The sequence below is a fragment of the Leuciscus leuciscus genome (assembly GCF_965113295.1).
Source record: "Leuciscus leuciscus genome assembly, chromosome: 4".
NCBI lineage: Eukaryota > Metazoa > Chordata > Actinopteri > Cypriniformes > Leuciscidae > Leuciscus > Leuciscus leuciscus.
Window position 1 is genome coordinate 48,975,068 of NC_138728.1, and position 26,209 is coordinate 49,001,276.

At 40.0% G+C, this 26,209-nt stretch overlaps 1 protein-coding gene across 3 annotated transcripts in view; it reads right to left on the reverse strand.

Annotated features, from left to right (window-relative positions):
* Positions 1-26,209, reverse strand: part of LOC309496967 (NLR family CARD domain-containing protein 3-like) — a 291,539-nt gene that overhangs the window by 23,469 nt on the left and 241,861 nt on the right. For 2 of the 3 annotated variants that reach the window (XM_082167162.1, XM_082167164.1), the window contains one exon: positions 25,687-25,860. The exons of the other annotated variant lie outside the window; for it this stretch is intronic. In XM_082167162.1, coding sequence (XP_082023288.1) covers positions 25,687-25,860 — 174 coding nt within the window. The remainder of the gene's footprint in view (positions 1-25,686; positions 25,861-26,209) is intronic. 3 annotated transcript variants of the gene reach the window in all.

Genomic DNA, 26,209 nt, shown 5'->3' on the forward strand with positions numbered 1-26,209 from the left:
GATCTATGACTTCTTGACGGACTGTAGTCATTTATATCATCCACAAAAAAAATATAAATATACAGGGGCACCACAAGGATGCGTTCTGTCCTATACACATTATACACCAACAGCTGTCAAGCTTCTTCTTCAGCCTACACCTATTTTAAATATGCTGACGACACAGCACTGGTTGGTTTTTTAAAGTCTGACATTTCTTCTGTGAGTGGATTTCAGAGGGAATTACAGGGTTTCACTCAGTGGTGTTCTGATCATTTTCTTGAAATCAATAAGAAGAGATGGTCATAGATTTTTAGCAAAAACAGAATAATAGTTCCCCCCTCTAAGATCAATGGTGAATTAGTGGAGAGGGTCTCAACCTATAAATACTTGGGAGTTGAAACTGATTCTAAACTAACTTTTAATGGAATGTGCACTGAACAAAACTATGAAAATGCATTAGCGGATATGTACTTCCTTAGGGAACTATATAATTTTTTCTATATAACTATATAATAAAAGACAGACACATTATTGTAATGTTGTATAAAAGTCTCCTCCAGATTGTTATGTCCTTTGGCCTTATCTGTGTGTTTGGCAACATGCATGTTAAGGACCAAAAGAGACTGCAGCGCATGATCAAGATGGCCAGTAAGATCATCGGACTTGACCAGGTGTCGGCAGCTCAGCTGTACAATGAGCTTATCTTAAAAAAGACTGACCAAATCCTCAATGACCCCACTCCCCCTCTCCATCATACATTTATGAGAAGTAATAGGTCAACTGGTAGAATTTTACAACAGAGAATTAGAACAGAAAGGTACAATAAATCATTTGTACCTACGGCGATCAGATTGTATAATGATCAAGCACATCGCAAGCTATCACATTTTTAGCTACCTGATAATATGTCATTTTTAACGTTAGATGTTGGATTGTGATTGTCATTTTTGCAGTGTTGTTATTTTTGTATATATTGTCACTGTTCATTTCTGTTATTGTTAATTCTTTATATATATATATATATATATATATATATATATATATACACTCACCTAAAGGATTATTAGGAACACCTGTTCAATTTCTCATTAATGCAATTATCTAATCAACCAATCACATGGCAGTTGCTTCAATGCATTTAGGGGTGTGGTCCTGGTCAAGACAATCTCCTGAACTCCAAACTGAATGTCAGAATGGGAAAGAAAGGTGATTTAAGCAATTTTGAGCGTGGCATGGTTGTTGGTGCCAGACGGGCCGGTCTGAGTATTTCACAATCTGCTCAGTTACTGGGATTTTCACGCACAACCATTTCTAGGGTTTACAAAGAATGGTGTGAAAAGGGAAAAACATCCAGTATGCGGCAGTCCTGTGGGCGAAAATGCCTTGTTGATGCTAGAGGTCAGAGGAGAATGGGCCGACTGATTCAAGCTGATAGAAGAGCAACTTTGACTGAAATAACCACTCGTTACAACCGAGGTATGCAGCAAAGCATTTGTGAAGCCACAACACGCACAACCTTGAGGCGGATGGGCTACAACAGCGGAAGACCCCACCGGGTACCACTCATCTCCACTACAAATAGGAAAAAGAGGCTACAATTTGCATGAGCTCACCAAAATTGGACAGTTGAAGACTGGAAAAATGTTGCCTGGTCTGATGAGTCTCGATTTCTGTTGAGACATTCAGATGGTAGAGTCAGAATTTGGCGTAAACAGAATGAGAACATGGATCCATCATGCCTTGTTACCACTGTGCAGGCTGGTGGTGGTGGTGTAATGGTGTGGGGGATGTTTTCTTGGCACACTTTAGGCCCCTTAGTGCCAACTGGGCATCGTTTAAATGCCACGGCCTACCTGAGCATTGTTTCTGACCATGTCCATCCCTTTATGACCACCATGTACCCACATCCTCTGATGGCTACTTCCAGCAGGATAATGCACCATGTCACAAAGCTCGAATCATTTCAAATTGGTTTCTTGAACATGACAATGAGTTCACTGTACTAAAATGGCCCCCACAGTCACCAGATCTCAACCCAATAGAGCATCTTTGGGATGTGGTGGAACGGGAGCTTCGTGCCCTGGAAGTGCATCCCACAAATCTCCATCAACTGCAAGATGCTATCCTATCAATATGGGCCAACAATTCTAAAGAATGCTTTCAGCACCTTGTTGAATCAATGCCACGTAGAATTAAGGCAGTTCTGAAGGCGAAAGGGGGTCAAACAGAGTATTAGTATGGTGTTCCTAATAATCCTTTAGGTGAGTGTATGTTTACTGGTTTGATTGTGTCACAGTGTCTGGTTGGTGTTCCCTGGGTGTCCACTAGAGGTCTCTTCCCATACCGTCACCATCACATTAGGAACTGCATTTCCCATAAGCCTTTGCCTGTACTCATTACTGGTAATTTGCACACAGCTGTTTCCACTCACATTGTTTGTATCTGCTTATTTATACCCTGTCTGTTTTATTCATTTTCATGGAATCCTTGTTTAATGTCACTTGCACTTCGGAGATCTTTTGCCTCTTTTGTTTCTTGTTTTGGACTGCCTTTGTATGGATTTTTGACCCTTGGCCTGGATGACTTACGATTACGGATTACCCTATTAAATTTGCACTTGGATCTATCTATTTGTGTGCGTGTCATGACAGACTGTGGTGTCTCTGTTTTTAGAGAATATGTTGTGACAAAGGCACGTAATGAATGACCACATGAATTTCCCCTTGTGGGATAATAAAGTTCACCTTGACCTTGAGTAAAATCTTTCTGCACTCGTTGGATAAGCGTGGTAAAATTAGCCTTGAAGAGATCAAAGCACTTACGTGTAAATATTACTCCTAAATATTTAAAAATATGGGAAGCAACTTTAAACATTGAAGCACTCATTGGTAAATCATAAATTGGAAAATGTATTGGATATAACTCACTTTTATTTATATTCAATTTATAACTGGAGAAGAGGCTAAAGGAATTAAAAATTCTCAAAACTTCGGGTAAAGAAACATCTGGATCGGAGATATAGAGCAACACATCATCGGCGTATAAGGAAATGTTGTGAACAGCACCAGCTCTCCTAATTCCCTGTATGGCCTGCTCACTACGAATGGCAATTGCCAAGGGTTCAATTACCAATGCAAAAAGCAAAGGTGCAAGTGAGCAGTCTTGTCTAGTGCCACGTTTCAAGGGGAAAATAGAGGACGATACTTCATTGGTCCAGACTGAACATATTGGGGAGGAATATGAAAGTTTTATCCAGGATATGAACGTGTTGCCAAAACTGAATTTCTGTAGCACACACAGAAAAGGTAATCCCATTCCACCCGATCAAAGGCTAGAATAGAATAAAATTATTCTACAAAGAATAAATTATATTCAATGTGTTATGCAGGTAAGAGAGGACCCAATAGCGAATTAACAAAAATAGAGTCTTTAATGAGATCACAGGGTGGCAACACAGGGTGGCAATAATGTAGAACACAAATCCTCTTCTTGAGAGATAATGGCAAAACAGGCAACCCGCAGAGAGGGCGATAAAAAACAAAACACAAAAACTTTGTAAAAGAAAATATCAAAAAGAGTCTCTTTTGGCAGCAGACAGAGATGACCGTGATAGCGGAGACAGGCTGCGGGTCTCTCAGTGTAGATAAGGCTCAGATCACAGCTGTGGTTATCAGATCTCTTTCAGCATCAGATGAACTGGACAAAATACAAAGATCAAGATGATTACTATGGTATAGATCGCGCTCACCAGGCAGATGCCAACGGGACAGGACAGGACTCGGACAAGACAAACAGGACTGTTGATCGCTTCTTGCATGAGATAATCTAGTGAGAATCCGACAAGGAAAGAAGCAGAAACAGACAGAGAAATAGGGACCTAATCAGAGGGGAGAGGGAACAGGTGGGAAGAGAGTAAACAAGGTAGTTAGAGAAGATGAGGAACAGCTGGAGGAAGGGAGAAGGGAAAGAAACAGTAACTCCAAAACCCCAGCAGAGGGAGACAGAGTAGAGAGAAAGATCAAGAACAAGACAACATGACAAGACATGACAATACATGACAGTACCCCCCCCCCCGTCAATGAGCGCCCCCTGGCGCTCCCGAGGAGGGAACCTGGTGGCTACGGAGGAAATCATCGATGAGAGACCGGTCCAGCACGTCCCGAGAGGGAACCCAACTTCTCTCCTCGGGCCCGTACCCCTCCCAATCTACCAGAAATTGATGACCACGACCCCGGGGACGCATGTCCAGAATCTTGCGGACCCTATAGATAGGAGCGCCCTCGACAAGAATAGGGGCGGGAGGAGGACGAGTGGGAGCACGAAGAGCGGGCTTAACACAAGAGACGTGGAAGACCGGGTGGACACGGCGAAGGTAACGAGGGAGAAGAAGTCGCACCACGACAGGACTAATGATCTGAGAAATACGGAACGGACCGATGAAACGCGGGGTCAACTTACGAGACGCAGACTTAAGAGGAAGATTGAGAGTGGAGAGCCATACCTTCTGGCCACGAGAATATCTAGGGCTCTTAGTTCTACGCTTGTTAGCAGCTCTCACAGTCTGATCTCTATAACGGCAAAGAGCAGACCTGACTCTCCTCCACGTGCGCTTACAACGTTGGACAAAAGCTTGAGCGGAGGGAACGCAAGAATCGGCGAGTTGAGACGAGAACAGCGGAGGTTGGTACCCAAGACTACTCTGAAAAGGTGACAGACCGGTTGCAGACGAAGGAAGCGAGTTATGGGCGTATTCAGCCCAGGGAAGCTGCTCTGATCAAGACGCAGGGTTACGGAAGGCAAGGCTGCGTAAAATGCGACCAACAGACTGATTGGCCCGTTCGGCTTGCCCATTAGATTGGGGGTGGAAGCCGGACGAGAGACTGACGGAAGCCCCAATCAAACGAGAAAACTCTCTCCAAAACTGAGACGTGAACTGCGGACCTCTGTCCGACACGATGTCCGACGGAAGACCATGAATTCTGAAAATATTCTCGATGACAATTTGCGCCGTCTCTCTAGCAGAAGGAAGTTTTGCGAGGGGAATAAAATGAGCCGCCTTAGAGAACCGATCAATAACCGTGAGAATAACCGTCTTGCCCGCCGACGGAGGAAGTCCGGTTATAAAATCTAAGGCGATGTGTGACCACGGTCGTGAAGGAATTGGAAGTGGTCTGAGAAGTCCGGCGGGAGGAGAGTTCCCAGACTTAGTCTGCGCGCAGATGGAGCAAGCCGCCACGAAACGACGTGCGTCACGTTCCCGAGTGGGCCACCAAAAACGCTGACGGACGGACGCGAGCGTGCCCCGGACGCCGGGATGGCCTGCTAATTTGGAAGAGTGGGCCCACTGAAGAACGGCCAGACGAGTCGGGACAGGAACAAAAAGAAGGTTCTTTGGACAGGTGCGCGGCGAAGGAGTGTGAGCGAGCGCTCGTTTAACTTGCCTCTCAATTCCCCAGACAGTCAATCCGACGACACGCCCCTCAGGGATAACTCCCTCGGGGTCCATTGAGACTTCAGAGGAATTAAAGACACGAGATAACGCATCAGGCTTGGTGTTCTTAGAGCCTGGACGATAGGAAATTACAAATTCGAAACGAGCAAAAAACATTGACCAACGAGCCTGACGCGCGTTTAGTCGTTTGGCAGAACGAATATACTCAAGGTTCCTATGGTCTGTCCAAACGATAAAAGGAACGGTCGCTCCCTCCAACCACTGTCGCCATTCGCCTAGGGCTAAGCGGATGGCGAGCAGTTCGCGATTTCCCACATCATAGTTACGTTCAGATGGCGACAGGCGATGAGAGAAATACGCGCAAGGGTGGATCTTGTTGTCAGAGAGAGAGCGCTGAGAAAGAATAGCTCCCACGCCCACCTCTGACGCGTCGACTTCAACAATGAACTGTCTAGAAATGTCAGGTGTAACAAGGATAGGCGCGGACGTAAAGCGTTTCTTGAGAAGATCAAAAGCCCCCTGGGCGGAATCGGACCAACAAATGCGCGTCTTGACAGAAGTAAGAGCTGTCAGAGGGACAGCCACCTGACTGAAATTACGGATAAAGCGTCGATAAAAATTAGCGAAGCCGAGAAAACGCTGAAGCTCGACGCGTGACTTTGGAACGGGCCAATCAATGACAGCTTGGACCTTAGCAGGATCCATCTGAATACCTTCGGCAGAAATAACAGAACCGAGAAACGTGACGGAAGAGGCATGAAAAGTGCACTTCTCAGCCTTTACATAAAGACGGTTCTCTAAAAGGCGCTGGAGGACGCGTCGGACGTGCTGGACATGGATCTGGAGTGACGGCGAAAAGATCAGGATATCGTCAAGGTAAACGAAAACAAAAATGTTCAGCATGTCTCTCAGGACGTCATTTATCAGTGCCTGAAAGACAGCTGGAGCGTTGACGAGGCCGAAAGGAAGGACCCGATATTCAAAGTGCCCTAACGGCGTGTTAAACGCCGTCTTCCACTCGTCCCCCTCCCTGATGCGTACGAGATGGTAAGCGTTACGAAGGTCCAGTTTAGTAAAAAATGTAGCTCCCTGCAAGATCTCGAAAGCTGATGACTTAAGAGGGAGCGGGTAACGATTCTTAACCGTTATGTCATTCAGCCCTCGATAATCGATGCAGGGACGTAAGGACCCGTCCTTCTTTTGAACAAAGAAAAACCCCGCTCCGGCGGGAGAGGAGGAGGGGACAATAGTACCGGCGTCGAGGGCTACGGATAAATAATCTTCGAGAGCTTTACGTTCGGGACCTGACAACGAGTATAGTCTTCCCCGGGGGGGGAGTAGTTCCCGGGAGAAGATCTATACAACAATCATACGAACGATGTGGAGGGAGAGAAGTGGCCCGGGACCTACTGAACACCGTCTGGAGATCGTGATACTCCTCCGCCACCCCCGTCAAATCACCAGACTCCTCCTGAGAAATAGAGACAGAGGAAACGGGAGGAACAGCAGACATTAGACACTCAACATGACAAGAAATGCTCCAGGAAAGGATAGTATTCTTAGCCCAATTAATAGAGGGATTATGACGGACTAGCCAGGGATGGCCTAAAACAATAGGAGTGAAAGGAGACTGAAAAATTAAAAAAGAAATGGTCTCGCTATGATTATCAGAGACAGTGAGGGTTAAAGGCAGCGTCTCACGCTGAATCCTGGGGAGAGAACTACCGTCCAAAGCGAACAGGGCCGTGGGATCTTCTAATTCCTTGAGAGGAATATCATGTTCTCGAGCCCAGTTCTCATCCATAAAACAGCCTTCCGCCCCAGAGTCTATCAAAGGGCTGCAAGTAGCCGACGAGCCGGTCCAGCGGAGATGGACCGAAAAAGTAGTGCTGGACCTTGAAGGAGAGACCAGAGTAGTCGCGCTCACCAGTAGCTCCCCTGTTACTGGTGAGCTCTGGCTTTTACAGGGCAGGAGGACACAAAATGAGCAGCTGAACCGCAATACAGGCAGAGGCGGTTGGTGATTCTCCGCTCCTTTTCCTTAGCCGAAATGCGGATGCCCCCCAGCTGCATGGGCTCGGAGTCCGAGCAGGCGAAAGAAGACGGTAGAGATGCGGAGAAAGAGGTAACAGAGAAGGCGGACTCCTTTCCGCGAACTCGGCGACGAAGGTCGAACCGTCTCTCAATGCGGATAGCGAGTTCAATCAGGGAATCCACACTGATAGGAACTTCTCGGGAGAGGATCTCATCCTTTACTTCAGCACCGAGCCCCTCCAGAAAACGGGCGAGTAAGGCCGGCGGGTTCCAGTCGCAAGAGGTAGCGAGAGTCCGAAACTCAATTGAATAGTCTGTAACGGATCGCTTACCCTGACACAAAGATGACAAGACCCGGGAAGCCTCTTCTCCAAAAATAGAACGATCAAAAACTCGTATCATTTCCTCCTTAAAGTCCTGATACTGGTGAGTACATTCAGCCTCCGCCTCCCAAATCGCCGTTCCCCATTCCCGGGCCCGTCCGGTGAGGAGAGATATAACGTAGGCAATACGGGCTCTGTTCCTGGAGTATGTGGAGGGCTGGAGAGAAAAAACCACATCACACTGAGTGAGAAACGAGCGGCATTCAGAGGGCTCACCCGCGTAGCACGGGGGGTTATTGACTCTGGGTTCGGGAGGTTCGGAAGCCCTGGAAGCGACCGGTGGGTCAAGGCGAAGATGATGGATCTGTTCGGTGAGATCAGAGACTTGGGCAGCCAGGGTCTCAACGGCACGTCGAGCGGAGGACAACTCCTCCTCATGCCGGCCGATCATCGCTCCCTGGATCTCGACTGCAGACAGGATTGGATTAGGAGTCGCTGGATCCATTGTTGGTCGGATTCTTCTGTTATGCAGGTAAGAGAGGACCCAATAGCGAATTAACAAAAATAGAGTCTTTAATGAGATCACAGGGTGGCAACACAGGGTGGCAATAATGTAGAACACAAATCCTCTTCTTGAGAGATAATGGCAAAACAGGCAACCCGCAGAGAGGGCGATAAAAAACAAAACACAAAAACTTTGTAAAAGAAAATATCAAAAAGAGTCTCTTTTGGCAGTAGACAGAGATGACCGTGATAGCGGAGACAGGCTGCGGGTCTCTCAGTGTAGATAAGGCTCAGATCACAGCTGTGGTTATCAGATCTCTTTCAGCATCAGATGAACTGGACAAAATACAAAGATCAAGATGATTACTATGGTATAGATCGCGCTCACCAGGCAGATGCCAACGGGACAGGACAGGACTCGGACAAGACAAACAGGACTGTTGATCGCTTCTTGCATGAGATAATCTAGTGAGAATCCGACAAGGAAAGAAGCAGAAACAGACAGAGAAATAGGGACCTAATCAGAGGGGAGAGGGAACAGGTGGGAAGAGAGTAAACGAGGTAGTTAGAGAAGATGAGGAACAGCTGGAGGAAGGGAGAAGGGAAAGAAACAGTAACTCCAAAACCCCAGCAGAGGGAGACAGAGTAGAGAGAAAGATCAAGAACAAGACAACATGACAAGACATGACAATACATGACACAATGCCCTTCTTATATTATGAGACCGTCTTTTTTCAAAATCAGAGAAATACAATACTGAGGAAGGGTTGGAGGCAGGCAGGCATTATTAATGGAGTCTAATAACATGTTTAGGAGAGGTGTTTTAAGTGTTTGAGAAAACATCTTTCTGCACAGGGAACCCATCGGGCCCAGGGCTCTTGCCATTCTGCATACTCTGGATTGCTAGCACTATCTCCTCTGTGGCAAACTAGCTAATTCTAGCTCTTCTCTCATTGCGTCCGTTATTGTAGGTATGGGCAAAGGTTTTTACATTTTTCCTTTAACTGAAGCGCAAGAAGTTTACTTGGCTTGTCACCATACTAAAAAAAATGCATGTTTAGTCTTTAGCAATAACTTTTCTGCCTGATGAGTTGCTAACATTAAAATCAGATTGAAATTGTCTATTTACACAGGCTGAATTTGAAATGACCTGACCCCGAGCATGCTTTCAAAGATTCGCAAATTGTGGAAGATGAGGTCTCAGGGGTGGTATTTATCTCCAAAACAATATCTAATTGGGTTTTTAATGAATCACAAAATGCTTTATCAAAGAGCAGTAGAGAATTAAATCTCCAAATTCGAGAACCAAACATCTTATCCTGAAACTGTAGAGAAAGTGAAAGTGGAGCATGGTCAGATATAAGAATGCTGCCATATGAACAGGCCCCCACTTTAGACAACAATTTATTGTCTAAGAAAAAGTAATCACTGCGAGAGTAATTATGGTGGACATGAGAGAAAAATTTGTATTGTCGTGCTGTGGGATATGAAAAACGCCATACATCGGCTTGACCGCAAGTAGTTAAAAGCGATTGAAGTGTAATTGCAGTTTTAGAGGGTTGGGCAGGTTTAGTGGATGAACGGTCTAGAGAAGGGTTCAAAGAACAATTAAAATCACGTTCCCGCGGCGGTAAATTGCGGGTGTGTAACCGCTAAGAGGCGCTACAATCACAGACTTTGCAAAGTGTCAGTTTATTCTCTCTATTGTGTAATCTGCCGCTGCGCCGTGGCTCATTGAGAGCGATTGAAAGCTGGTAGCAGATCAATTCAAATAAAACATTTAACAAATTCATAATTACAATACTGAAATTACTGAAATTAAATTGAATAAATTGAATAATACAAACATTTTCAACATAAAACATTGCAATAGAAAAAAGATTAGGCTACATCAATGAGGCTTTGCACAACCATAAGACGCTATATCAACAGCATTCAGACGATAGCTCTGTGGTCAACGCAACAGCATGAGCCTCGCGGAGCTTCATGCGATCCAAATCAGAAAAAGACTTTCAATACAGTATTGCTTTCAATAAAAAAAATAAACAATGAAAATGTAAAATAAAAATTAAATGAATTAAGTTTGAAAACCCATCGAACATTTCAAGGTTTAAATGAAGTGTCGGGACAGTTAATTTATTTAAAACAGGGTTGCATCGAGTTTAAAGTTTATTCCCTTTGCGATGCAAAATAAGAAACACAGAATCTTATTCTTGCAACATTTTACATTTCTATTGTCAAAGAAATTGCAGCTAAATAAAAAAATTAAAACGGTACAAAACGAAAAAAGTTAAAGCAACATAAATTAAGAACAGGCGTTTTTCTTTGCCTTTCTCTCGAGCTGGATCTCTTTTTAGTAAGTTTATTTTGTCTCCCTCACTGCGCACATCGGGTCTTTCTCGAAATTAAACATTTTAGGGTAAAAATACACCATACAGCTGATAACACTGTATATGTCGCTGCGTGTCATCCACACAAATCACGAAAGAAAAAACTGTAACAAATAGCCTTTGTTGCTTCGAAGACACAGCATGCCTTGCTGAATTCACCAAAACGAGGTTGATCGCGAATTAAAGAGCTCTGTATCTGCTAAATTGAAATTGAGTGTGGAAAACCTTTAAATACAATAAATAAAACTACAATATTTATATTTTAATAAGATATAAGGGCCTACATATGGACTTTTGGAGATTTAGATATTTATCCTTAAAATAATTTTGCCTTTGCCTGCTCATCAGGCTGGCTATCCGACACTCTCCATATGAAAGACAGAACATTAACACCTCTTGTCCTGCACCCCCACTAAAGCAACTATACGTTCAGTACTGCCTTCTCCAAACCCCCCACAGGATATAGTTTGAGACTGACTTAAAACAAAGAGAAGTCGCAATTCACACTTAAATCGCTATTCTAGACATTAGGCTATTTCTGTCATAAATGTTTATTACTAAATATTTAATTATTTAAATAATTGAAGAATTAAAACGCTACTTCGGTTTGGGCCAGCTTTTTCCAAGCAAAACTAAATACAATCTTCAAACGCATGTTGATTTGTTGTCATGAACAAAATGTTCAACTCAATATTAAATTCCACAGGATCTTTGAACCCTTACAACCAGGGTGCGGTTTGTGAATAATGTTTTTTATTTTTTTTAATTCAAATAAATCTCGAACCACAGTGCTTCGTGCTGCTGTTAAACTAAATAACATTTATAGAATAATTATGAACTTAAATGAAACAATATCGCAACATTGACAAATACATTTATTTGATCTGTTTTTACAATTTAATTCAGGGCGATTTAGCCTACATTTAACCCTCTGGGGTCTGAGGGCTTTTGGGGTCCTTGAGATGTTCTGACATGCCCTGACATTTGTGCTTTTTTCAGTTGCTTATAAACATATTAATGGCAAAGGTATAATTACACTCTATTTAGCACAAACAGGGCTACCATAATATGTGAGCAACATGCATGTACATGTTTGTATTTTTGAGAGAATAATGTTTATGCATGGTTATTGAAAAAACTAAAAACTAAAGTTTCTGAAATAAGACCACAAAACACATACTAAATATGTGTCAATAAGACTTTTGACTAATGGATGTCGTTGCCTAGAGTTTTTTCTTCAAAATGATGTGAAAATCATCCTACCTAATCATTCACATAACACAATACATTGATTTAAATCTTGTAAAGCCTAGTTCACACGGCAGGATAATTAGGCAGATTTTAGCCCCGATTCACTCCTTCCAACAATCTTAAGGATGCTCCTATTATCGTAAAATAATCTGATCAGATATTCCTGCCATGTGTGGTGTGTTAAGGCTGCTCTCGTCTGCTCGGAAGGACGTCGGGACCGCTCCGATCTCAAATCGGGGATATCCAACATGTTGGATTTATTTGGCCCGATTTCTTCTCATGTGTGGTGTCCCCCGAGCACGCAGCCTGTGGACTGTGGAGTGTAGCCAATCAGAAAGCGAGGTGACGAGGCGGCGATGAAGCACCGGGAAACATAATCAAAACAGTCGGCGGCATCGCGCACCAGAAAGTCCGGTGGACGTCGGAGATCATCGCCTTTTCTTCTGATAACGTTTTTTTCCGGTTAAAAACAAACTACAAACTATTGCCACTGCATCCTCTTCGTCCGCCATGATTGTTTACTCTGAAGTCACGTTTGATCTTGAGGTATTTTGCGAGATTTCCCGTCTGACCTGAGAATGCTCGGGAGTCAAATCGGTTCGTGTGTGATGTGTTGATTTTGCCGTGTGGCTGTGCACCACACACTGTACGACCAAAACTGTTAGACCCGTGAATTTTTATCCCCGTGTGTGGGGTCTCTCAGGTTTGGAAAATCGGCCGACAATTTTAAAATTGTCCCGTGTGAACCAGGCTTAAAACACTTTTTGTTTGTAAAGGCAATAAGCGCAAGGGACCGCGTCAACGATTCAACACCATCATGCATATTTAGTGATTCACACCTGAGGAGACAATGGGGCCCGCATACTTAATGAGCCATTCATTCAGGTGTGTCACCTATAGCCACAAGAAAGAATGCACGAGCAATATATATATATATATATATATTCTACCAAATTGGTTCACAGTTTTCCAGCATGTCAATTATTTTTTATTTTTTTCACAAATTGTGCTTGCAAATTGTATAATTGTTACGAAACGGCTCCGAGACTCGGAGGTGAAGATCCAAATGCAGTTTATTTACAGAGTAGTCGTACAGGCAGTGTCATCAACAGCGAACAGATCAAAGGAGGAAACACAGAGAATATTCAAAGAACAGGCAGAGGTCAGGGCAGGCAGCAATAATCAGAGTCCAATACACAATCCGAGTCAGGCCAGGCAGAGAAACGATCAGGAAACGGTGAAACAGTCCAAGGTCAGCAAAACAAGAATCAAACACAGGTAAATAACGCTCAGAAATGTAGTAACAGTAAAACAAGACTTCGCAGTGAGGGTGAGAATGTGTGAGACATAAATAATCCATAGAATGAGGATCAGGTGTGACTGTAATCAGGAACAGTGCAGGTGAATAATGCAGTGTAGGTGTATGAAGTAATCAGTCCAGGTAGATGCAGGATGGGAAATGTAGTCTGTGAGTGAATATGATAGTCTTATGTGGAGTGCCCTCTGGTGGCTCTCAAGGGCACTCCAGCTGGTGACCGTTACAATAATATCCAAGGAAAACATGTCTAGTAATTGTGCAGTTAATTCTCATACTGTATTTTCAGTTTTGGAATATGTATCCTCTCCCCAAATTTGTCAATAATAAAACACAATAAAAATTATTTAAAGAAAAGGCTTATATTTACCTTTTAAAATTTGTTTACATCTACCTTGTAAATATATATTTTTTATTAAAAAGGTTACAATTACAACAACAATTGAAGTGTAATCTTTCTTTGTAAAAACTAAAGTATACATTTTATCATACATATTTCAAAGTTAAGGATTCATTACTTCGAATATAGCCTACATTGACAAAACATACTATATTTAACATTATAGTATATTTAACTTTGGCAAACAAAAGCTTATTTGAGGTGGCAGATATTTTACAGTAAAAATGTGTAATCTATCCAAAACTAATCAACGAAATGTTGTCTTTCATTTGTCTGTAACATCGGTCTTTCATTTTTATTAAGGAATATAAATGTTAATTTGCAGTTTAATACGTTGCTTATACAAATACATTTTATTTCAACATATTTCAGTCGATTTTTACTCAGTATAGCAAAATAGTTTGCTAAAAGCAGATCATTCATTCACACACAGAAACGCAATTCAAATTTAAACCGTCTTTTTGTGAGTTGTGGTATACAGCGCATCTCTGCCGTTCATTCATTCACACACAGAAACACGATTTACTTGAGAATGAGGATAAAAAAACGTACTACAGTATTCCATCTGTTGCTCCTCGAAATACCAGCACTTCTGAGGTACATTTTCCATTATTATTATTCCTCACAGCGCTGCGAGACAGTGTAAACAAGTACAATGTACAAGTACACTAAATTCAAGGCTTTTGGTCATACCTAGGATATCCAGAACCACCAAAGGAGGGAGAGCATTTTCACATTTGGCTCCAAAACTCTGGAATAGTCTTCCTGATACTGTTCGTTGCTCAGACTCGCTCTCCCAGTTTAAAACTAGATTAAAGTCGCATCTCTTCAGCCAGGCATTCATATAAGAGAGTTAAATCCAGAAAGGGGATTCAGCCAAACATGGGGTCATCTAACAGTAAACTAGATCATTTTTACACACCTATTTTCTGTCAAATGAGAAATAATTATGGAGGTGAAAGTGACGTGTATTAATGTGGGTTTGAAAGTAGAACAGTATTTAAATGACGATATTAAAGTTTTCGTCTGAGAAAGAATGTGAACGTAGTGCTAAAGAAAGTGAAAAGAACGTGTGAGTAAATGAGGGAGAAAAGAAAGTTAAAGGAAAGTTGATAGATGGAAGTCGTAAGAAGATTGAAGGTTAAAAGAAGGAAAGATTTAAGTCTTAAGGGAATCCTTTGAAGGAAAGATCTATAATAATATTCTTTTTTTATTTTTAAAAGTACTGTATTTTATTTTATTTTTCTAAACTGTTTTAATTATTCTTATTTCTTTTTATTATTTTAATCTCTTCTATGTAAAGCACTTTGAATTGCCATTGTGTATGAAATGTGCTATATAAATAAACTTGCCTTGCCTTGCTTTGCCTAATCCTACAGTTCAAACTACAATCCGGCCTCTAGCTCATAAATGCCAGAGGAGAACTGGCCCCCGACTGAGCCTGGGTTCTCCCAAGGTTTTTTTTTCTCCATTAGGTCACCTGATGGAGTTTTAGGACACCATTAGGTCACTTGATGGAGTTTTTCGGTTCCTTGCCACTGTTGCCTTTGGCTTGCTCAGTTGGGGATATTTTGGGGATATTTAATTTAATTTTATCAATCAATAAATTCCTCTTGAAACAAACTTTGTTGTATTATTTTAATTTAATACTGTGAAGCTGCTTTGATACAATCTGTATTGTGAAAAGCGCTATACAAATAAACTTGACTTGACTTGACTTGACAATGATCTGAATAAACTTGATGTGTTTTCTCGAGCTGATATGTGGGCGTTCACAGTTTGTATGGGATCGTCTCAGTCATTTGCGTTTGAATAGCGCGCGCTCTCCGTGGGCTGGGCAGATTAAAACGTAATGACTTGAGATGAGAACGACTGACATCTCTCTCTTTTCATAAAGATTACATAAACAGAGAATTTTTTTTTTTAATAAAAATTACTTCATTTACTTCAAAATACAGAGACGACAGACAAACTTTTGTCGTTAGCCTAATATGAATAAAGGTTTACAGTTTTGAACGATGTATACTCTGTACTTTTTTCGGTCATACAGATAAGAGTAGAGTAGGCTATTAAGTTATTTTAGCTGTTAAGAGTAAAATAAATCCAAATGGACGCGCCGCTGCGTTTGTCAAATACTAATTCAACATGCCAGAATAAAACCTGGCTTTAGAACAATGCATAGCGCCACTCGTCGTGGTGTGCCAAAACACTTAATTATAAACTTCAATATTTCATTCAAAACAATCTCAAAACGCTTTGTGACATTTAGAAAAGCCGTGCATGCATTACTGCCACGGGGACCACGAACTTAACTGAACAACTGGTTCTGATTTTATTGTTTGTTGTTTAAACGTGCCTGTTGCATATCTTTATTTTATATATTTTATATGGTTTATTGATGAAGTAGCAATGCTTACTGTGGTGTGTGGTAGCAATCGCCATTTGGTGTGTGGTGTTAAATTTGAACCCTGGCTGCTGCTGGGTACACACCAAAAGATAATCGGGCTGATTTTGGGCCAATTCCCCCCCTTCCGACAATCCTAGCTATGTCCTGATTATCTTGATGGTTCTACAGATTATTTTATCAGATTTTCAATTGGTGTGAGGTGTGTTAAGAGTGTCCGAACCTGCTCAGAAGAACGTCAGAGCCGCCCCGATTGCGAATCGTAAGTATTCATGTTGAATATTTACAATCAGAAATCCTGATGTGTGAGGGGAACACAGAGGACAAACACGTGCACGCTCTGGAGATTATCACGTGAAACTAAACAATATCCAATCAGAAAGCGAGATGATGGAAGACAGAAGCATAACAAACGCAGTCATGGCGCAGCACAAAGTGAAATTGATGTGGACAGCAGAGATGGAGGGATGGAAAAAAAAACTTTTATTTTTTTCCGTGAATTTTCTGTGAAAATCATTCCAAACACTATCATCGCAATTTCTTCCTGCATTATTCTGAAGTCTTGCGAGATTTTGCGAGATTTCCTGTGTTCACAGTCGAGACTCTGGTTGAAAATCTGTTCGTGTGTGGTGTGCTGTCTTTGTCACATCATGTCACACCTCACACTACACGCTATAGGAGCAAAACGGTTAAATCTAGGATTTTTTGTCCTCATGTTTGTGGTCTATCACATTTTGAAAATCTTATAAGTTGTACAAAATATTTTGGTGTGTACCCAGCATGAGATGCTAACTGTGTCCTGTGCACAGCCACTAGATGGCGCTGCTAGCTTGTTCAGTGCTATCGGAAGCAAATCATGCATGAAATAGAAGCATTTTACACTTTTAGTAACTGTTGCAAATACAATCTTCATACAGTCCATTCCCTTCCCCTCACCCCAAACAATATAGTTATTAAACTTATGCAGTCCGGAGACTTCCGGTTTGGGTGACAGCAAAATGGCAGCGTGAGAACGAGCTGCTCCCGAATAAGTGACGAAAAGGGCCTAAACGAATAATATTACTCAAATTTACTTACTCTAATCGACTTGAAAAAGTCTTGGGTCATGACAAAAGACAGACAAAATAAAGCTAAAGGTAAGAAAACAGTACAGAACACTGAAGGCGCCTCCGAGGCTAATGACGCCGAATCGTTAGCTAATCATAGCGAGGAAGATGGGGACATGGAAGTGGATTTGAAGACGATATTCAAAGAAATAAAAGATTTCCGTAAAGACAACAAGAAAGAGTTTCAAGAGCTCAAAGAGGACATCAATAGAGCAAACCAAAGACTCGACGAAACGGAAGAACGGATAACAACAATGGAGGATCGAATGCAGGTTACAGAAGAGGTGATGACGGAGATGATAAAACTTCACGGCCAACTCGAAGCAAAGCTAATTGACCAGGAAGGACGTGACAGGCGCAACAACATAAGAATCTACTCTGTACCCGAAGGATCTGAGAAAAAACACTCATCAATGACGGCTTTTATTGAACAGCTGCTAACAGAATATTTGAAACTTCCTACGGACATGAATCTGCAGATTGAGAGAGCCCACAGAGCTCTTACTCCTCTTCCACTTTCTGGATCAGCACCACCACGGTCTATCATTGTGAGATTTCTAGACTATAGAACAAAATAAGAAATCATTAAAACTGCGTGGCAAAACAAAGGGTTTGTTTGGAGGGGCAAACAAATAAATTTCGATCATGATTATGCGACAGGGGTGTTGAAAAAACGTAGAGATTACGCGGAGGTAAAGAAGATCTTAAAAGAAAAGGGGATACGGTTCCAAACCCCCTTCCCTGCCAGAATGAGGGTCTTCTATGAAGATGGTGTGTGCATGTACAATTCTGCAGCAGAAGCGACGCGAGACATGGCTGAGAGGGGATTACCTGTTGCCGTAGTTAAGCAGCCGGAGACGCTGATGGAGAAAATCCAGAAGCTGACGTGGTCTACGAGTGATCGAAGAGGAAGAAGCAGTAGTAACAGAAGAGAACGTAGGAGACGAGCAGATCAGTCGGTAGTAGAGAAACTACAACAATTTAGACATAAATCCGCGGAGGATGGTTAATCCATTGGCTCGAATGTACTCAGTGAACTAAGCGCTGTATTTTTCTTTGCCAGGAAATCACGAGTTCACCGCATGGACTGAATTTCGTCTTTCATTAACCCTCTGGGGTCTGAGTGGTTTTTGGGGTCCTTGAAATGTTCTGACATGCCCTGACATTTGTGCTTTTTTCAGTTGCTTATAAACATATTAATGGCAAAGGTATAATTACACTCTATTTAGCACAAACAGGGCTACCATAATATGTGAGCAACATGCATGTACATGTTTGTATTTTTGAGAGAATAATGTTTATGCATGGTTATTGAAAAAACTAAAAACTAAAGTTTCTGAAATAAGGCCACAAAACACATACTAAATATGTGACAATAAGACTTTTGACTAATGGATGTCATTGCCTAGAGTTTTTTCTTCAAAATGATGTGAAAATCATCCTGCCCTTATCATTCACATAACACAATACATTGATTTAAATCTTGTAAAACACTTTTTGTTTGTAAAGACAATATGCGCAAGGGGCGTCAACCATTCAACAGCATCATGCATATGTAGTGGTTCACACCTGAGGAGACAATGGGGCCTGCATACTTAATGAGCCATTCATTCAGGTGTGTCACCTATAGCCACAAGAAAGAATGCAAGAGCAATATATATATATATATATATATTAGGGCTGGGAATCGATTAAAATTTTTTTACTAATTAATTGCACAATTTCTGTAATTAATTGCAATTAATTGCGCTTCCCCCAAGCTTGTAATCATCAATATTTAAACTTAGAATCACCTAATTAAACAACACAGGAAAAAAAGGGAACAGAAAATAGCCCTATATTAAAATATTAAACATCAATATATCAATATATTATTCTTTTTCAATAATCAATCAACATAATCAATTTAACAGATTATTATTATTATTATTATTTTATTAATTATTAAAACAAAATATAGTCCTACAAAGCTATTATTACCAGAGCATGTGATCAGAGCAGGTCATTTTACCATTGTTGCCCAGCATGGCTATACCAGCTCAGCAAACAGAAGTCAACAGAGAAATTTCACGTTACTTGAGTGGACTTTACTTTTCCAGTGCTTAGTACATGATTGAAGCCTTTGGGCCGTTAACGACAGAGCCGCCGACACACACACACACACACACACACACACACACACACACACACACACACGGAACGGAGAGCTCGCCGCTGCTGGGCCATTAACGACAGAGCGAGCCGACACACACACACACACACACACACACACACGCACGCGGAGCACAGAGCGCGCCGACCGACCGACACACACACACACTCACGCGCGCGTGCGCGCGGAGCACAGAGCGCGACGCACATACCGAGCGGAAAAGACCCGCTCATGAAAGCTGCCCGAGAATGAAACCTGACCGCCGAACATGGAGGGGCGGGACGGCATATTTCGGCCTTTTTAATAGCAGACGCAACAGGAAATCATTAAAACGAGGCAAAAAAAAAAAGTGCTGCGTCAATTGCGTTATTTTTTTTTAACGCGTTAAACATTTCAAATTAATCGCAAAGATTAACGCGTTAATTCCCCCAGCCCTAATATATATATATATATATATATATATATATATATATATTCTACCAAATTGGTTCACAGTTGGAAGCATTTCAAATTTTTTTTTTTTTTTTTTTTTTTTTTTTTTATTTTGCTTGCAAATTGTAAAATTTCCAAGGAAAACATGTCTAGTAATTGTGCAGTTAATTCTCATACTGTATTTTCAGTTTTGGAATATGTATCCTCTCCCCAAATTTGTCAATAATAAAACACAATAAAAATTATTTAAAGAAAAGGCTTATATTTACCTTTTAAAATTTGTTTACATCTACCTTGTAAATATATTTTTTTATTAAAAAGGTTACAATTACAACAACAATTGAAGTGTAATCTTTCTTTGTAAAAACTAAAGTATACATTTTATCATACATATTTCAAAGTTAAGGATTCATTACTTCGAATAAAGCCTACATTGACAAAACATACTATATTTAACATATTAGCAAAAATTGGCAAATAAAAGCTTATTTGAGGTGGCAGATATTTTACAGTAAAAATGTGTAATCTATCCAAAACTAATCAACGAAATGTTGTCTTTCATATGTCTGTAACATCGGTCTTTCGTTTTTATTATAAGGAATATAAATGTTAATTTGCAGTTTAATACGTTGCTTATACAAATACATTTTATTTCAACACATTTCAGTCGATTTTTACTCAGTATAGCAAAATAGTTTGCTAAAAGCAGATCATTCATTCGCAGAACCGCAATTCCTACTAGACCGATCTAATTCCTACTAGAAACGCAATTCAAATTTAAACTGTCTTTTTGCGAGTTGTGGTAAACATTCATTCATTCGTTCATTCATTCACACAGAAACGCGAGAATGAAAAAAAACTTACTACAGTATTCCATCCGTTGCTCCTCGAAATACCAGCACTTCTGAGGTACGTTTTCCATTATTATTATTCCTCACAGCGCTGCGAGACAGTGTAGACAACTACACTTATCATCTGAATAAACTTGATGTGTTTTCTCGAGCTGATATGTGGGCGTTCACAGTTTGTATGGGATCGTCTCAGTCATTTGCGTTTGAATAGCGTGCTCTCCGTGGGCGGGGCCGATTAAAACGTAATGAGCTGAGATGAGCTCGACTGGAATCGCTCTCTTTTAATACAGATTTCACAAGATGAGAATATTTGTTTTTTATATAAATTACTTCATTTAAAAGAAGAGAATTCAAGCTTCATGCCTGTGTGTCTGTATGCCTGTTTGACTGAGTATTCGCTCAGTTATTGTTCATTTTCGGACGCGTTTCAGAATGGACTTCACTGGCAGAGAGAAGGCAGAACTCGCTTCGTGTTTATTTTCCTTTATTTGGCAAAAAGTACAACACTTTGTTTTTATTGTGAGTATACACAAAAATAATACACATTTAACAGAATCGATTGATGTATGAAACTCCTATGGAAAATCAAAGTCAACAGAGAATTTATGAGTTTCTTTTACACTGATAAAAAAAAAGCGAGCTGGTATCGCCGGCGATACCGCCGACCTCAGGGGTTTAAGTAAACTCGGGTACACTTATTTGAGTGTCTATTCCGCCGGGACATTTTTTTGTTGTTGTTTCTTTTTTCGTTATGAGAATCAAGACCCGCGCCTTTGATTTTAAAGACTTGAATGCACAACGGGGAATTTTTATTTTTGGTTTTGTTTTGTTGAGACATTAAAACGTCTGTTAAATCGAGATAATAGAATCGGGAGCACCGCGAAACTCACTAGCCAGAAGAGATGAGTGACTATCACAGTAAGGTGAACTTGGAGGGCCCTCCTGTGGTGAAAAGAGAGACACCCTCCTTAAAACTGATTTTCCCAAACACAGTAAGGGTTATGTTTAGAACCTCACTTACCGAAGTCCTAAAAGTTTGGATTCAGATCCCTATAATGTTCATGGTACAATATGTTCTTTGTTCTACTTTGCATTGTTTTGTGGCTGATGTTCATTGCAGCCAAGAGGATGTTGCACAAAAAATTGATATTGTAAGAGAAGTACAGGAAATAAGTGCAATTTTGAGATGGAGACCAATATACAGAGACTGAGAGTTATCTCTCTGAATGTTAATGGTGTATTAAACCCTCAAAAGCGGACAAAAATACTTTCTAAACTAAGAAAAGAAAAGACTCAAGTAGCCCTTATACAAGAGACACATTTAAATGAAACTGAGCATTTGAAACTTAAACAAAGGGGATTTAAATATTTATTTTCAGCATCTTATAAATCTGGACACAGACGGGGGGTTGCGATTCTTATATCAAATCAAGTAACTTACGAGCATTTGTCGGAAAGGAAAGATAAAGAAGGTAGATTTATCCTTATTAAAGGGAGAATAAATGGGGTTTTAGTAACTATACTCAACATCTATGCCCCTCCGGGTAGTCAATGGTCATTCTTCAGGCAAATATTTAATATGATATCTACAGAATCTGAGGGCATACTTATATGTGGAGGAGATATGAATATTCGCTTGTCAAAACTAGACTACTTAGGGAAAAATCCTATACTCCAAAACCGGGTGAGCAAGAAAGTCAATATTATGTTAAGAGAAAGTGGTATCATTGATATTTGGAGAAATTTTTATCCAACTGGATGAGATTATACACATTTTTCAGCTCCCCATTCAACGTACAGTCGAATTGATTACTTCTTTACTTTTCTTAAAGACAGGCACAGAATCCACTCATGTGACATTGGAACAATTGATATATCAGATCATGCACCTATAGTAATGACAATAAACATTGATGACAGTATAAGATCAACCCTTTGGAAGCTGAATTCAAGTATACTAAATAATCCTTATGTGAAAGAAAATCTTAAATCTGAGATTGAAATCTACTTTAAAGAAAATGACAATGGAGAAGTATCACCAACAATTATATGGGATGCCTTTAAAGCAGTCTTAAGAGAGAAAATTATTGCTCATACTGCTTCACTAAAGAAAATAAGACAAGCGAAAATAGAACTTATACAAACACAACTGAAAGAGGCACAACAGGTTCATAAAAGAACAAATGACCCTGGTGAAAAAAAGGAAAATTCAAAGATTACAGAAAGAGTTAGATGCCATATTAACAGAGGAAATTCAACGCAAGCTAATATTCCTGAGACAGAATTATTATGAATCAGGAAACAAGTCTATGAGACTCTTAGCTTATAAACTGCGTAAACAACAAGCAGATTCAACAGTCTATAAAATAAGAAACCCTCAAACCAAGGTCATACATTATAAATTGAAAGGAATACAGCAGAGTTTTGAACTTTATTATAGAACTTTATACTCACAACCAACAATGCAAAATGAACAGCATATAGAAAATTCCCTTAATTCTCTAAACCTGCCAGAAGTTACTGAAGAGCAGAATGCTAGTTTACCAAAGAAATTACAGAAATGGAAATAAATAAATCGATAACAAGACTAAAAGCTAACAAAAGCCCAGGGACAGATGGATACACATCTGAGTGGTACAAATGTTTTCGAGAACAGATAGTCCCAAGACTTCAAACTGCGTGCAATTGGGCTCTCCAAAAGGGGGAGATTCCCCCTTCCTGGAGGGAAGCTACAATAACAATTATTCCTAAAGACGCAAAAGATAAATTAGAGTGTAAAAATTATCGTCCAATTTCGGTTTTAAACATTGATTATAAAATATACACATCGATTTTGGCTAAAAGACTGGAGACTATATTGCCTAACCTTATTCAGTTAGACCAAACAGGGTTTATTCGTCAAAGACAGACACAAGATAGCATTAGACGTACATTACACATCCTATGGCATATACAGCATCACAAGATAAATTCTATGTTTCTGGGATTAGATGCAGAAAAGGCGTTTGATACAGTTAGATGGCTGTATCTCTATAAGGTATTAGAGAAGGTTGGCTTTCACACCACAATTATTAAAGCCTTCCAGGCACTATACAATAAACCAACAGCAAGAATTAAAGTAAATGGAAATCTTTCACAAGCGTTCACCTTAGAAAGATCATGTAGGCAAGGATGTCCATGTTCCCCTTTTTTGTTTGCTTTATTCTTAAAACCATTAAGCCAATATATAAAACAAAATACAAATATTAAGGGAATAGACATAAATGGAGAAGAACAGAAATGATCACTTTTCGCGGATGATATATTAGTTTATTTAGGACAACCAAACGAATCATTAGAAGTCTTGATGGAAACATTAGTTATGTTTGGAGATTTATCAGGCTATAAATTAAATGTGCAAAAAACCCAGGTCTTAACTTTTAATTGCCAACCATCTAGTTATTTGAAGGGAAAATTTAAGTTTAAATGGGGAGAGGAGTATTTGAAATATTTAGGGGTTCAAATACCCAAAGATATCACACAACTATTTGATGTAAATTACAAACCACTATATTCTACAATTAAATCAGATTTGGCTAGATGGAGTCTTCTACCATATCTAGGATTATATGGTAGAATTGAATCAATTAAGATGAATATACTCCCAAGATTTTTGTATCTTTTCCAAACACTTCCGATAGAGATAAGTAAACAAAACTTTATTGAATGGGATAGATTGATGTCACGATTTATATGGCAAGGGAAAAAACCAAGAATACAATTTAAGACACTACAACTACAGAAAGAAAAAGGTGGCCTTGGCTTGCCATGTTTAGAGGAGTATTATCGTGCAGCCCAGTTACGACCTTTATTATGTCTATGTAATCCATATTTTAAAGCCAGATGGAAAGAAATAGAAAATGAAAACCTTAAAAGACCTCCAATTCAAGCTATAATGGCAGATGAACACTGGACTAAAATGTACACACAGGAACTCAATCCGTGGACAACTAACTTATTAAAGATTTGGCAAGATACAATAAAAAAAACAAATTTGACAGACTTGGTATCAATCTTGAGATGGCCCGCTTATGACTCAACTTTTGCTCCAAATACTATAGATGACAGCTTTAAAGCTTGGACTAAACGAGGCCTCACAGCATACTGTACGTTTTTACATAAAGGGCAAGTGTTGGATTTTGAGACACTCAGAAATGAACACTTGTTATGTAATAAGGATTTTCATAGGTATTTACAAATAAGACACAAAATTAATAATATTGTAAGGGAATATAATGACAAGGAAAACCGTATTATTACAATGTTTATTTCAATATATAAAACGGGTGACATGACAAAAATAATGAAAAAATTGTATAAAAGTCTACAAGATAGAAAATTAGAGAATACCCAATATATTAAAAATAAATGGGAAATGGAAGGAAATCTGGAAATCCTAGAGGAAGATTGGGAAAGTATCCTTAAATCACAGTGGAAGACAACACACTCCTCATCCTGGAGAGAATTTGGTTGGAAAAATGTCACTAGATTTTTCCTCACCCCTAAGCAGAAAAGATATCGAAGCAAAAATGCAACTTGCTGGAGAATGTGCGGCTCAAATGGAGCCAATCATAGCCATATATTCTGGGAATGCTCTAAAGTTCAGAAATTCTGGCAAGAAATTCATAAGAGTATATATAATTATATATTTCAGCCAATATAACCAATTGTTGAATGTCTGATCTGCTGTGTTTTTTATTTATTATTTATTATTATTATTATTATTATTTATATTTATTTATTTATTATTATTATTTTTTTTTATTTTTTTTTCAGCCAATATAAACAATTGTTGAATGTCTGTTCTAAGTTTTCAGGTACCATCCTAATGTAAGGAAATGTTGCAATTACTGTAATAAAAACTTAAATAAAAAATAAATAAATAAATAAAAAACCTTATGCAGTCCATGTGGGTCATACGTCTGTATAAATATGGAAAAATATCACTTTCCTGCAAATGTTTTCTCTCTTGGGGGTGTTAAGTGGCCGCTTACCTTGCTTATTGGTCAGCCTCTGATTATAACATAGTTAATTATTTAAAAACCATTCACCTCAGTATCTCCAGCTGACAGTTTGGACTCTTCAGTCCATCAGAAAGAAGCTTCACTCCAGAATCCTGCAGGTCATTGTTACTCAGGTCCAGCTCTCTCAGAAAGGAGTTTGAGGATTGTAGAGCTGATGATAAACTCTCACAGGACTGAGCTGTGAGATTACAGCTGTGTAGCCTGTGTAGAGAACAAAACAAAGAACAGTAATAATGCTTATTAGAGTTTATAATCTGGAGCTTGAAAAAAACTTTAAAGCAACACTATGTAGCTTTTCAACCTTCATAATATATTTCCAAGACCCTTGTGATGGTACATCGACTTACAATAGGTTGGATTACACGTCTGCCATAGCCTGACGGGGTCTGTATCGCTTTTACTGGCACTACGTAACTTCGGGGTTCGGTTAGTAACCCGCGCACAAAAAGAACTACAAAATTTGACTGCTTTACAGCATACCTCACTTCCCCCACCACTTCCTCAAATTTGGACGTGAGCGTTTACTGTCTATGGACGTGAGAGGCCAACC